Genomic DNA, 15,800 nt, shown 5'->3' with positions numbered 1-15,800 from the left:
ATACATTAGCACAAAACCTGAGCTTTTTGAGTGTACAATAGTTCCACCTTCATTATTTTTTGAGATATCTTAAAAACATATCTTCTTAAGATATCTTAAAAAAACATATCTTCTTAAGATATCTTAAAAAGATATATTCTTAAGATATCTTAAAAAGATATATTCTTAAGATATCTTAAAAAGATATATTCTTAAGATATCTTCAGTATTTTTTGTTTTGTTTTTTGCTGGGGACGGGTTTTGTCACAAATACTAAGAGTAATCGACATATACCTATACTTATACGGTACCTATAAGACCTATACGGTATTTATATAACATAAACGGTATCTATATAATGTCAACGGTACGTATCTAATGTGATAAAAATGCTTAAGTTCAAACAACTGATTAAAACCTTGAGTTATTATTTAATTTCTTATATTAGCTTACATAATCAGCTGACACTCTTGTGTTTACATAGTCAGCTGATTTGTGTTTACATAGTCAGCTGATTTGTGTTTACATAGTCAGCTGATTTGTGTTTACATAGTCAGCTGATTTGTGTTTACATAGTCAGCTGATTTGTGTTTACATAGTCAGCTGATTTGTGTTTACATAGTCAGCTGATTTGTGTTTACATAATCAGCTGATTTGTGTTTACATAGTCAACTGATTTGTGTTTACATAGTCAAGCTGATTTGTGTTTACATAGTCAGCTGATTATGTTAACATAATCAGCTGATTTGTGTTTACATATTCAGATGTGCTTGAATAGACGGTCCTTGAGTGTGGCGCTGAGGCGTGATGGTGAGGGGTTACTATAAGCGTGTGTGCGTGAGGAGGGGTCACTATTTATAGGCGTGAGTGGTCACTATAGGCGAACAGTTACGGGCTCACCATAGCCCGTGCTGCATGGACACTTCGTTGTGAGTAGCTGAATCTGAAACAACAACTCTAGGCGTGTATTCGTGGTGAGCGGTCACCAGGTGTGTACGTGCATGGTGAGCGGTCACCAGGTGTGTACATGCGTGGTGAGCGGTCACCAGGTGTGTACGTGCGTGGTGAGCGGTCACCAGGTGTGTACATGCGTGGTGAGCGGTCACCAGGTGTGTACATGCGTGGTGAGCGGTCACCAGGTGTGTACATGCGTGGTGAGCGGTCACCAGGTGTGTACATGCGTGGTGAGCGGTCACCAGGTGTGTACATGCGTGGTGAGCGGTCACCAGGTGTGTACATGCGTGGTGAGCGGTCACCAGGTGTGTACATGCGTGGTGAGCGGTCACCAGGTGTATATATGCGTGGTGAGCGGTCACCAGGTGTGTACATGCGTGGTGAGCGGTCACCAGGTGTATATATCCGTGGTGAGCGGTCACCAGGTGTGTACATGCGTGGTGAGCGGTCACCAGGTGTGTATATATGCGTGGTGAGCGGTCACCAGGTGTGTACGTGCGTGGTGAGCGGTCACCAGGTGTGTACGTGCGTGGTGAGCGGTCACCAGGTGTGTACGTGCGTGGTGAGCGGTCACCAGGTGTGTACGTGCGTGGTGAGCGGTCACCAGGTGTGTACGTGCGTGGTGAGCGGTCACCAGGTGTGTACGTGCGTGGTGAGTGGTCACCAGGTGTGTACGTGCGTGGTGAGCGGTCACCAGGTGTATATGCGTGCCAGGCAATCCTAGTATTGCATATAATCTCTTGACACAGTATGTCGACCGGTCATATGATTACCCTGGGTGTAATCCCAGCACGCACACCTGGTTACATCTGCCTACACCCACCCTGTGACTACACCTAATACACCTGGCTACAACCCACACGTGGCTTATCTACATCCGATTCCACATTTTAACACCTTAACCAACTTTCAGTTATACATGACTTTCACACAGCCGACTACATCCACACCTGAACATAGGTTCCTCCACACCTGACTCATCCATGAGTACATCTGATTCACCCATATCTACACCTGTTGGCTCCAAACCTTCCTCACCCACAGGTGACCTAATTTTCACAACTGACTCGATTATATCTGATTCATCTTAAGTATGTGAAGGCAATAGTTACCGTACTCATGCGAGCCTGTTGGTGAGTGAGGATGAGTCTGACGAGTAACTGGATGAGTATCAGCGTGATAAAGCTTCCCCCTTCGACTTTCGACTTTCCCTCAGTCGATTAAGGCAGCGTCTGGGATGCTCCGAGACGCAGGTTCGAATCCTCGTCACGGCCCTTGTGGATTGGTTCTTCCCATTCTGCTTTACTGTACCGATAAAGCACATCGCACTATTTTCTGTTGAACAGCGTTTTGGATACACAGTCTATTTTCCACCTGGTGCGTCTGTTCACCTAGCAGTAAATAGGTACTGGCTGCATTCTGGCGTTTGTGTGTGTGTGTGTGTGTGTGTGTGTGTGTGTGTGTGTGTGTGTGTGTGTGTGTGTGTTAGAGAGAAATATATATGTATTACTGGAAAAATAAGCCGGATGTCAGTACAATTGACGGTTAATAAGGCGGGTCCAAGACCAAAGAGCCAGAGCTCAACCCTTGCAAGCACAACTAGGTGAATACACACGCCATATATCTTAAAATATAGATATGGCAGTCCTATAGGTTCAGGAACCTATAAATTAGTCGATAGACTGTTGAGAGGCGGACCATAGAGCTGAAGCTCAACTTCCCCCTCAAGCACAAAAAGGTGAGTGGGGGTTGCTGTTGTTTTAGGTTTAGCTACTCAGAACGAAGTTTCCATGTAGCACGGGCTATGGTGAGCCCGTAATGAGTGGGGGATATTGCTGCTTATATATAGACAGCCTTGTGAAGTTGTGCGTAGGGCGACATTCCTGAAGAACTCGGCCACCTACGACTGACTGGCCCGTGGGGTTGTGGGTCCCGTCGCAAATCACCTCGCAACGACCGTAAGAGCAAATGATCCCCTGCTAGCATGTGTGTGGGCTTGCCTGCGTGTGGGCGTGCCTGCGTGTGGGCGTGCCTGCGTGTGGGCGTGCCTGCGTGTGGGCTTGCCTGCGTGTGGGCTTGCCTGCGTGTGGGCTTGCCTGCGTGTGGGCGTGCCTGCGTGTGGGCGTGCCTGCGCGTGGGCGTGCCTGCGTGCGAGCACCCAGTTGTACCGTGGCGTGCCGTACCTCCCAAATTGCGTGTGCTGGGTAAAAAGGTTAAACAAGAGCTGTTGTTTTCGTGCCCATGTTGGCCAAGCGACCCGTCTTCTCTCCCCCTAATACTTTTTTTTGCGTAATCGATTAATCCGTAAAAAAAAAAGGCGACACATTTGTAATAAATCACCGTTATATTGACGTTTTCTATGCATTGGCCTCGATAGGGTTAAGTGGGTTGCTTGGGTTTGTAGGTTTCTGCAAAACAATTGCATTTTTTTTCCAGTGTTAAATCGAGAGTTGTTTGTTGTTTAAGATTCGCTACTAAAAGATTCGCTACTACTAAGATTCGCTACTTGGAACACAAAGTTCCAAGTAGCACAGGCTATGGTGAGCCCGCAGTGTTAAAATCGAGAGAACGAGGCTGCTTCGCCAGGCTTGTATTGCCAGGAAGTTATGACATGGTGTTAGACTTGAAAATTGCATGACGCTGCTCGTCCTGTGCAGTGACTGCAATGGAGGTGTAAGCTATGCACGGAGCTGTTGTTGTTGTTGTTGATGATTTAGGAGTGTCGACGATCCTATGATTTATGGCGGTAGACGACGCACATGGCGCCAGGAGGTTGTCAGTGGATGTTGTGGTTGAAAATACTTAAATTATTACTTTATTCATAAAAAGCGGCGTGCCTGAAATTTTCTTATTTTTTTTTAGCTTGGAGGATACAAGATACAAGGCACGTATTAGGCTTTAGGCATTGTATGTACTAGCTCTATCTATTAACCCAACAAACTTTGTAAAATCTCTTTATGTATGTACCTTACCTAAATAAACATTTCTTTATTTATTTATACAACTTATTTATAAATGTTGATTAATACAAAAAAAAAGAACTGAGCTTTTGTATGTAAATACTTATAACAATTTTGTGTCATTTTTAATCTAATAAAAGACGTTAATTTTGTTATTTGAGATAAAATTTATTGTTTATTCAGCTTTCATTCACTTATCAGAACTAAATCAGTGTGGCATAATATCCCTTCAGGGGTATATCTATAACATATCTATTGTTGCCTGTCTGAGGTTGGAGGTCACATGCTAGAGGCTATAGCCTCTCTTTAACTTTGCACAATGATTCCTGTGGGGGACGTGCCTATAATGGTCGGGTCGGGGCTGGTACAAGTAAAACGAGTGCCACTTGGTGTAGTGCCCAATAGTAACCCCCCCCCCCCTTTCGACGATTTTTGAAACATCATGTTAATTGGACCCGGGACTTTATTCTTTGTAATCTGTCTAACCGCTGTCTCTCAATCCTGTACAACCGCGCTCCGTCTTGAAGAAGGGAGAGAGAGACAGACAGACAGACAGACAGACAGACAGACAGACAGACAGAGAGCAGTTGGGTATCTCGCATCAATACACAATATACTCATGCATCTATAAATATTAATTAGAAACAATCTGCAACATTCTGATACGTTTTTTATATGCTGTTGATGGAGTTAGCACATGCAAAAACGAATTCGTATTACGACCTTATTTCAAGATTAACGAACGAGTAGGATCCAAAACCTGTACCGGCATGAATATTATGACGTCATAGTGACGTCACACATCAAGTCTACGCCAGGTAAAACTGAACATTATATATTTTCGTTAGGTTAGATTAGGTTGGGATAAATTTGATTAGGATATGTTAGATTAGGTTGAGTTGGGTGAGGTTGGCGTAGGTTAGATTAAGGTACTTTTAAAGAGTAGCGATGACGTAGAAGTTTACATACTTTTTTTTCGGGTCTTAGACCCTACTTTCCACAAAAAGAATAAAGCATTATTTCCTCTGGGAGTATCTGGCATTTCCAGGCCAAAGCTCACGAACGCTCGATAATATGGATCCGCGAACACAGTTTATATGTAAACAAAGTCGGTGCGGGGGAAAAACAGTAAGTTGATTTAATCAGAATTTCGCTTGCGAGGTTTAAAATCTAGCTCCTGTGCCCCCTGCCTCCTCTCTCCTTTAGTCGACTCGAGTTGATTACTAAAATTATATAAAAATTTTGAGCCATCATAGGGAATTATTTCTTTATTGTGTTTATTATATATAATGAAAATCGAGGTAACCTGTTTTCCCCGTTACGAACAAGACCGGAAGTTGGTCAGTCGCATTTCGAACACTGTAGGTATCGTTACAAGTAAATGTTGATCGTCTTATGTATTAAAGTTAGCATCTTATACATATACATCTATTGTATCGCGGTTTTCAGGGCACACTGTATATGTACAGTCCTGTATATGTAGACTCAAATACATACACTCTGAAATACAGCTTAACGTGCAATTAGAATTGAGTTGACCAGACCACACACACACTAGAAGTTGAAGGGACGAAGACGTTTCGGTCCGACCTGGACCATTCTCAAGTCGATTGTGACAATCGACTTGAGAAATGGTCCAGGACGGACCGAAACGTCGTCGTCCCTTCACCTTCTAGTGTGTGTGTGGTCTGGTCAATTTTCTTTAGCCACGTTATTGTGACTCATCACCTGCAGTTAGAATTGAAATCTAAAGGGCTGGTGAGATTCGAACCAGGGCTGGTGAGATTCGAACCAGGGCTGGTGAGATTCGAACCAGGGCTGGTGAGATTCGAACCAGGGCTGGTGAGATTCGAACCAGGGCTGGTGAGATTCGAACCAGGGCTGGTGAGATTCGAACCAGGGCTGGTGAGATTCGAACCAGGGCTGGTGAGATTCGAACCAGGGCTGGGAATGACCCGGTCCCGCATGCAAACTATAACATAAAATGATGTTATTAAATAAGAAATATTAGGATATCCTGCCATTTAGCGGGGCCTTTGAGTAGCAATATGGGCTGTTAAGAGTTCGTAGAGGAGTATTATATATTTTGCCCCCCCCCCTCTCTGCTTTCTTCATTCTTGGTAATATTCTTGATATATTTCTCAAATGTTCTTGCGTGTTGTGTTGGGCTTTGATGTTTTTCTATTTTAATTTTTCTCTTTTTTTCCACCCTTTTTCATTTTTGGACTGTTTCCTGTTTCTGTCTTCCTCCACTAATTGTTTCTTCACTCTAATTACTTCCTTTTTTTCCTTCTGTTTAACAGCTGATCCCACCCTCCCTTACACCGTCATACTCTCCCTCCCTTACACCGTCATACTCTCCCTCCCTTACACCGTCATACTCTCCCTCCCTTACACCGTCATACTCTCCCTCCCTTACACCGTCATACTCTCCCTCCCTTACACCGTCATACTCTCCCTCCCTTACACCGTCATACTCTCCCTCCCTCCCGTCATACTCCCCCTCCCTTACACCGTCATACTCCCCCTCCCTTACACCGTCATACTCTCCCTCCCTTACACCGTCATACTTTCCCTCCCTTACACCGTCATACTCCCCCTCCCTTACACCGTCATACTCTCCCTCCCTTACACCGTCATACTCCCCCTCCCTTACACCGTTATACTCTCCCTCCCTCCCGTCATACTCTCCCTCCCTTACACCGTCATACTCTCCCTCCCTTACACCGTCATACTCTCCCTCCCTTACACCGTCATACTCTCCCTCCCTTACACCGTCATACTCTCCCTCCCTTACACCGTCATACTCTCCCTCCCTTACACCGTCACACTCTCCCTCCCTTACACCGTCATACTCTCCCTCCCTTACACCGTCATACTCTCCCTCCCTTACACCGTCATACTCCCCCTCCCTTACACCGTCATACTCTCCCTCCCTTACACCGTCATACTCTCCCTCCCTTACACCGTCATACTCTCCCTCCCTTACACCGTCATACTCTCCCTCCCTTACACCGTCATACTCTCCCTCCCTTACACCGTCATACTCTCCCTCTCTCCCGTCATACTCTCCCTCCCTTACACGGTTATACTCTCCCTCCCTTACACCGTCATACTCTCCCTCCCTTACACCGTCATACTCTCCCTCCCTTACACCGTCATACTCCCCCTCCCTTACACCGTCATACTCTCCCTCCCTTACACCGTCATACTCTCCCTCCCTTACACCGTCATACTCTCCCTCCCTTACACCGTCATACTCTCCCTCCCTTACACCGTCATACTCTCCCTCTCTCCCGTCATACTCTCCCTCCCTTACACGGTTATACTCTCCCTCCCTTACACCGTCATACTCTCCCTCCCTTACACCGTCATACTCTCCCTCCCTTACACCGTCATACTCTCCCTCCCTTACACCGCCATACTCTCCCTCCCTTACACCGTCATACTCTCCCTCCCTTACACCGTCATACTCTCCCTCCCTTACACCGTCATACTCTCCCTCCCTTACACCGTCATACTCTCCCTCCCTTACACCGCCATACTCTCCCTCCCTTACACCGTCATACTCTCCCTCCCTTACACCGCCATACTCTCCCTCCCTTACACCGCCATACTCTCCCTCCCTTACACCGTCATACTCTCCCTCCCTTACACCGTCATACTCTCCCTCCCTTACACGGTTATACTCTCCCTCCCTTACACCGCCATACTCTCCCTCCCTTACACCGTCATACTCTCCCTCCCTTACACCGTCATACTCTCCCTCTCTCCCGTCATACTCTCCCTCCCTTACACGGTTATACTCTCCCTCCCTTACACCGTCATACTCTCCCTCCCTTACACGGTTATACTCTCCCTCCCTTACACCGTCATACTCTCCCTCCCTTACACCGTCATACTCTCCCTCCCTTACACGGTTATACTCTCCCTCCCTTACACCGTCATACTCTCCCTCCCTTACACCGTCATACTCTCCCTCCCTTACACCGTCATACTCTCCCTCCCTTACACCGTCATACTCTCCCTCCCTTACACCGTCATACTCTCCCTCCCTTACACCGTCATACTCTCCCTCCCTTACACCGCCATACTCTCCCTGATTTCCGATATGTTCCTCCCTTTTTCGTCCTCTTTTTTTTTTTCTTTCCTTTTCTCCCCTCTTTCCTCCTCCTCTTCGTCCCCCTACCCTCCCTCTCCTCCCCTCACTTTTCCAAATCCCCCTTCTCCCCCCCTCACCATCCCCCTTCCCCCTCACCATCCCCCTTCCCCCTCACCATCCCCCTTCCCCCTAAACATCCCCCCCCCCTTCCCTACCCGGTGAGAGCCCGTCTAGTGGGCCTAACTGAGGAATCATATAAGCGCTCATTTCTGCCTGTCAATCACCGTGGAAGGCTGGAGAGAGACCGACCCATTCCGCTGACACCGGTAATTACTTGTACGGCAACCCAGGTGAGTTTTAATTAGATTCGCATCTTACTGGCAGTTAAGAGTGTCTCAGTCAACATGGAGAGTCGGATTGTGGTTGGGGGGGGGGGGGGAGTCTTGCGTGTGTTGTGGGGGTGGGGTGGGTGTGTGGGTGTGTGGGGGGCTGTGGAAACCCCGGAAATTGGGAGGCGCACGTGTTTGGAAATTTATCGATACACGCGAGCGCGCGCGAGCATATGCACACACACACACACACACACACACACACACACACACACACACATTGACTGGAATCTGTACACCACTTGATTGACGGTTGACAGGCGGGACCAAAGAGCCTTAGCTAAACCCCCCGCAAGCACAACTAGGTGAGTACACACACGTACACACTATTATATATATATATATATATATATATATATATATATATATATATATATATATATATATATATATATATATATATATATATATATATAATCAGGCATGAATATAGTGACATCACATACCTCTTATATATATATATATATATATATATATATATATATATATATATATATATATATATATATATATATATATATATATATATAAGAGGTATGTGATGTCACTATATTCATGCCTGATAGACTTTAAACTTTAGACGTAGACTTTAGACCAGAGGCTTAGCAAGCCACTGGATCAAGCCCCGAGGACACGTTTGTCTCGTGATAACTTCAGGTGATAACTTTACAGCTGAGCCAAGATTAAGTGTTGTTGATAATTTGACTGATAACTGTACTGCTGGACTGATAATATGTGTTTGGGCAGTAATCTGGTAAGGAATCACAAGCTTGGCAGGTGATTTATAATGATCACAATTTTGGTTTACTAATCGTACGCCAGTGTGGTGATAATTTTGGGTGATAATCGTAAAGAGAGCCTGTGGTGAGTCTTGATAATTATTGTATAGAGGGTTGGTGACATGTCATGTGTGTGTGTGTGTGTGTGTGTGTGTGTGTGTGTGTGTGTGTGTGTGTGTGTGTGTGTGTGTGTGTGTGTGTGTGTAGTGTGTGTGTGTGTGTGTGTAGTGTGTAGTGTGTGTGTGTGTGTGTGTGTGTGTGTGTGTGTGTGTGTGTGTGTGTGTGTGGTGTGTAGTGTGTGAGTGTGTGTGTGTGTGTGTGTGTGTGTGTGTGTGTGTGTGTGTGTGTGTGTTGGTTGTATGTTTGTGACTGTGTGTGTGTGTAGTTTGATGGGGAGGGAGACTTCAGCTCTCGGCCCCCATGCCTCTTGGTTATTGATTATCTGCATGGTGAGTGCCGATCGACTAGTTCACTGCGGTACACCTACCTTGGCGCCCGCGAAGATGGTCTCCACTATCTCCTCCTCCACCAGTCCCTTCCCATCACCCCTTCCACCACTCCCCTCTCCCATCACCACCACCACTCCCTCCCCTATCCTTCTACCCTATAAGGAACATCCTCAACAACCCACCTCCCTTTTGGATAAAATTAGAAACTAATCCGTATAAATTGGCGATAAGGACATGAACCAATTACCCGTAAGGTGAGTCAATTAATCGGTTAGGACTGCACCCTTACCTACACTCCCTTACCTACACTCCCTTACCCACACTCCCTTACCCACACTCCCTTACCTACACTCCCTTACCTACACTCCCACACCAACACCCATACTCCCCTCGCTTGATATAAGTTAGCATCTGGTCGATACCTGCCTGTCCGATACGGAAGGAACTGGTTGACAGGGGGGCAGCCAATGTATATAGTAACTGGTCGATTGGCTTGGTAATAACCTAACCTCTGGAGGGTCATTAATACCACCCCAAGAGTATACTGACCAACCAGCAAGTATATATTAACCCTGAACAGGAATAAGTAAACTCAGTGTATATACATTTAGAAGCTGGGTATACACCTCGGTGTATATAGTATGTATCCTCGGTGTTTATAGTATGTATCCTCGGTGTATATAGTATGTATCCTCGGTGTATATAGTATGTATCCTCGGTGTATATAGTATGTATCCTCGGTGTATATAGTATGTATCCTCGGTGTATATAGTATGTATCCTCGGTGTATATAGTATGTATCCTCGGTGTATATAGTATGTATCCTCGGTGTTTATAGTATGTATCCTCGGTGTATATAGTATGTATCCTCGGTGTTTATAGTATGTATCCTCGGTGTATATAGTATGTATCCTCGGTGTATATAGTATGTATCCTCGGTGTATATAGTATGTATCCTCGGTGTTTATAGTATGTATCCTCGGTGTATATAGTATGTATCCTCGGTGTATATAGTATGTATCCTCGGTGTATATAGTATGTATCCTCGGTGTATATAGTATGTATCCTCGGTGTATATAGTATGTATCCTCGGTGTATATAGTATGTATCCTCGGTGTATATAGTATGTATCCTCGGTGTATATAGTATGTATCCTCAGTGTATATAGTATGTATCCTCGGTGTATATAGTATGTATCCTCGGTGTATATAGTATGTATCCTCGGTGTATATAGTATGTATCCTCGGTGTTTATAGTATGTATCCTCGGTGTATATAGTATGTATCCTCGGTGTATATAGTATGTATCCTCGGTGTATATAGTATGTATCCTCGGTGTATATAGTATGTATCCTCGGTGTATATAGTATGTGGTTGGAACCCATTAAGGGAAATATCTCTAGCGATTACTGATAACACTCCTAATTATTATTTTGTTAGTTTGTTTAATTTGTTCACTTCATAATGGGCTTAAATCGGGTTATTATACAATAGATGTAGTCGATGATGGTCACTTAGCTACTGATATAATTTGTTTTATATAAATTAGTAGGGCTTAAAACTTTTTTAAATTAAATTACTCTACTTGTACTTTATTATAATGTAATGTAATTTATTATTAAAGCAGGCATGTATATATATATATATATATATATATATATATATATATATATATATATATATATATATATATATATATATATATATATATATATATATATATATACAGGCGATGAGTCACAATAACGTGGCTGAAGTATGTTGACCAGACCACACACTAGAAAGTGAAGGGACGACGACGTTTCGGTCCGTCCAGGACCATTCTCAAGTGTATTGTGAGATATATATATATATATATATATATATGTGTGTATATCACGAAAATAAACACGTGATTAAGAATGTGACAATGTCAGACCACGGAGGAAAAATGAAACAGGAAATTTCCTTAAGTACTTTCGTATATTAAATACATCTTCAGAAGGTCATTTTACAGATCGAGTGATGGGTATAAATAGGCAGGAAGGAGTGGTGAAGTAAGGTGAGGTACAATACTTGGACAACGCAGAAGGCCCATTGGCCCATCTGATGCACCCAATTGGCACATCCGATGTAGCACAATGGCCCATCTGATACAGCAGACATACAAGCATAATATATAGGTAATTATAACATAAAGAAGTAAATATATACAATAAATTAGTGAGACAAATGTTTTTCAATGATTCTACTTAAATCGCCTTTTAGCTGATCTATTAGAAATGGATCTAAGTTATATAGACCACTGCTAATATTCAAATTACTTTCTTTGGTGATCTGTATCAAAGCAGATTCAATTATGTTTCTGTTATAGGTGCTTTTACAATTTGTTATTGAAGAAGCACTCTCCCAATCAATTTGGTGAGCTTTTTCTGACAAATGCACAAACAAAGCATTAGACATTTGGCCATTTTTTACAGAGTATTTATGTTGCGATATTCTACATTTTAAATCTTTAAATCGTGGTCTGACATTGTCATATATATATATATATATATATATATATATATATATATATATATATATATATATATATATATATATATATATATACTTGCTTGGTCAGTAAGCTATTGTATTGAGCTAAATAAATCTCCAGAAGTTTAAGAGCCTCAAACTAAGCACAAGCCTGAATGATAGAATATAAATTTAGTTTTGAATTAATGAACACATTACACTGAAGTGTACTAGCTAAATAAATTATTAATGCATAAGAATTTATTAATAGTATTTAAAAATTGATTACTCGCAGTCCCGTTTATAAATAAGTGATATCTGGCTTCCATATCCTGGAAAATATCGCAAAATTGCCACTGGGCAGAAGTTGATGGCGTCGACGGTGTTAAATGACAAACTTTAAAGAAGGAAATGACGGCAAGTACGCAGGAAATGACAGCAAATAGGGAGGAAATGACATCCCGTAAGGCGGAAGTGGCAGGCCTCACGCCAGGAAGTGGCATTTCAATTAGCATATCTTCCCACTGCACGAAACTTTAAAAAAAATTAAACGAAAAAGTTCTAAACGTCCCAACGTGGATGCTCTTGCAAAGCGGAGCTTCGGAAGGCGTATATATATATGGTTGCAGGTGGTGGTTAATGTTGTGGTTGTGGTTAATGTTGGTAACGCTGTAGTGGTGGTTAATGCTGTGGTTGTGGCTGCTCTGGTTGTGGTTAATGTTGGTAACGCTGTAGTGGTGGTTAATGCTGTGGTTGTGGCTGCTCTGGTTGTGGTTAATGTTGGTAACGCTGTAGTGGTGGTTAATGCTGTGGTTGTGGCTGCTCTGGTTGTGGTTAATGTTGGTAACGCTGTAGTGGTGGTTAATGCTGTGGTTGTGGCTGCTCTGGTTGTGGTTAATGTTGGTAACGCTGTAGTGGTGGTTAATGCTTTGGTTGTGGCTGCTCTGGTTGTGGTTAATGTTGGTAACGCTGTAGTGGTGGTTAATGCTGTGGTTGTGGCTGCTCTGGTTGTGGTTAATGTTGGTAACGCTGTAGTGGTGGTTAATGCTGTGGTTGTGGCTGCTCTGGTTGTGGTTAATGTTGGTAACGCTGTAGTGGTGGTTAATGCTGTGGTTGTGGCTGCTCTGGTTGTGGTTAATGTTGGTAACGCTGTAGTGGTGGTTAATGCTGTGGTTGTTGTTAATGATCCAACTGTAGTTATACCTTAATGTTATTTGGTTTGGATGTAGTTGACAATGTTATAGTCGTAGCAATAACAGTAGCTATATAAACTTAAGTTTTGAATTAATGATCTATAAATATATATATATATATATATATATATATATATATATATATATATATATATATATATATATATATATATATATATATTTGTTAATGAATTGACATTTATTAATGAATTATATATATTGCTGGCCAATCACCGATCTATTTCCACACCACTAACTACCCGTGACCTCTCCTCTCACAGTGTAACCACCTCACTGCGTTACCACCGACCTTGAAATTAACGACCTCGTTTTGCCGTCTTTGTCGTTCACGAACGTCTGAGGCTGCGACCAATTAAGTTTTGGCTCCGTGGTCGTCGGGGGGTCGTAAATGTAACTCGTCTCGACCAGGCATGGACGTCTGCGATCGCATTTATTTTCTCCGGTTTGAGAAATTGTGAATTTGATTCCTCGACCTTAATTTAGTTACCTGGGTTCATTTGTTCGTGTTACTTTCTCATATGGAACCCTTTTGTTAGTTTATTTCCCTCGCTGTAGCTAACATAATTATTTCGTGTTAATGTACCATCTATTTGCATAAATTCTAAATATGGACGAATGGACGATATCCTATGTGAGGCGGGTTGGCTTCTGTAATATATATATATATATATATATATATATATATATATATATATATATATATATATATATATATATATATATATACATATATATATATATATATATATATATATATATATATATATATATATATATATATATACATTATATATGTATATATATAGGGGGTACCACCTCTGGTGCAATTATAGGGACCCACAGCCTCATTATATATATATATATATATATATATATATATATATATATATATATATATATATATATATATATATATATATATATATATATAATGAGGCTGTGGGTCCCTATAATTGCACCAGAGGTGGTACCCCCTATATATATACATATATAATGTATATATACAATATATATATTCTGAGGGGAATCCCTCCCCTCAGAACATGCATTTTGCATGTCAATGTCTAATTATATAAACAGTTCAAAACCTTCTATGGGTTAAAAAAAATCGATCATTTCATCTCCACCGACTTCTTTGGAGCGGACAATTAACCCTTTAATAGCCGGCTCTGGGGCCGACCTTGACGCACTGTGATAGTCCCCTAGGCTTGACCCGCCACCCTGCAAAGTTGGGTGAGGCTAACTGCAGGCCTATGGCCTCCAACGTTGGCCAAACAGAAATCATTCTCCGATTGGGTTTAGAGAAAAACCATCCGCGAAAATGGCCTATTAATGCCGCAAGAGTATTTGCTGACCAACCAGCATTTACAATTTAGATTTGAGCATAGACCAGGACTATCTTATCTTGAGGTTATCTTTAGATGATTTTGGGGCTTTTTTTTAGTGTCCCCACGGCCCGGTCCTCGACCAGGCCTCCACCCCCAGGAAGCAGCCCGTGACAGCTGACTAACACCAAGGTACCTATTTTACTGCTAGGTAACAGGGGCATAGGGTGAAAGAAACTCAGCCCATTGTTTCTCGCCGGCGCCTGGGATCGATCCCAGGACCACAGGATCACAAATCCAGCGTGCTGTCCGCTCGGCCGACCGGCTTCCTGAAACTAGACAAGAGTAAATTCTAAAAATATATATTCCGAGAGGCACCGCATACTTATTTCTCTCTCTCTCTCTCTCTCTCTCTCTCTATATATATATATATATATATATATATATATATATATATATATATATATATATATATATATATATATATATCTAAGAAATGATCTTTAAATACTGTTCGATGAAACGAAGTTGCCTACTGAGGACGCCAGAATTTTCATCCATGGACGTAATAAATTTTTGGTGAGCCTTGGGAGGTGGGACCAGTCTCGCTCTCCTCAAATATTTATCTCAGAGAAAAACTTTGTGGTCATTCCTGATGTTGGTGAAAGACGGAGTGAGTTGCACAGCATCTTGTGCACTAGGCAGTATGGGACCAATATGTCATAACAATGAAGTACCTTCAACCATGTTAAAATGTCTAAAACAGTACTACAGATTGTGTATATATATATATATATATATATATATATATATATATATATATATATATATATATATATATATATAATATGCGGACTAGGTTGAATGCTCCTCAAGCCAATATGCAACTGAAAACTCCACACCCCAAAAGGATTCGAACCCAGACAGCCAGGAGCACTGTGCACCTTGGCGATTAAGGAACCAGATACGCCAAGGTGCACAGTACTCCTGGCTCTCTGGGTTCGAATCCTTCTGGGGTGTGTGGAATTTTCAGTTACATATTGGCTTGGGGGATCATTCATATAATATAATTGTATTACAAACATCATGCAACGCTGCTTACTTTAAGCACAAAGCACAAACTAAATTACTATTTAATAAGCTGTATGACTGCT

General features: G+C 42.4%; 2 protein-coding genes across 2 annotated transcripts; both read right to left on the bottom strand.

Moving 5' to 3' along the window:
- Nucleotides 1-936: 936 nt before the first annotated feature.
- On the bottom strand, nt 937-1,368 carry LOC138357049 (spidroin-2-like). The gene has a single exon (XM_069313591.1). The coding sequence runs from the start codon at nt 1,366-1,368 to the stop codon at nt 937-939; it is 432 nt and encodes a 143-aa protein (XP_069169692.1).
- A 785-nt stretch (nt 1,369-2,153) lies between these two features.
- LOC138357048 (S-antigen protein-like) lies at nt 2,154-9,734 on the bottom strand. Its single transcript, XM_069313590.1, has 4 exons — nt 9,651-9,734; nt 6,667-7,992; nt 2,934-3,133; nt 2,154-2,238 (listed from the first exon to the last, which is right to left on the bottom strand). Exons 1-4 carry the CDS (start codon nt 9,732-9,734, stop codon nt 2,154-2,156), a joined length of 1,695 nt encoding a protein of 564 aa, XP_069169691.1.
- Between the last annotated feature and the right edge of the window lie 6,066 nt (nt 9,735-15,800).

This window comes from Procambarus clarkii, chromosome 75 (assembly GCF_040958095.1).
Source record: "Procambarus clarkii isolate CNS0578487 chromosome 75, FALCON_Pclarkii_2.0, whole genome shotgun sequence".
Classification (NCBI taxonomy): Eukaryota; Metazoa; Arthropoda; class Malacostraca; order Decapoda; family Cambaridae; genus Procambarus; species Procambarus clarkii.
This window is presented reverse-complemented; position numbering and strand designations above follow the sequence as displayed.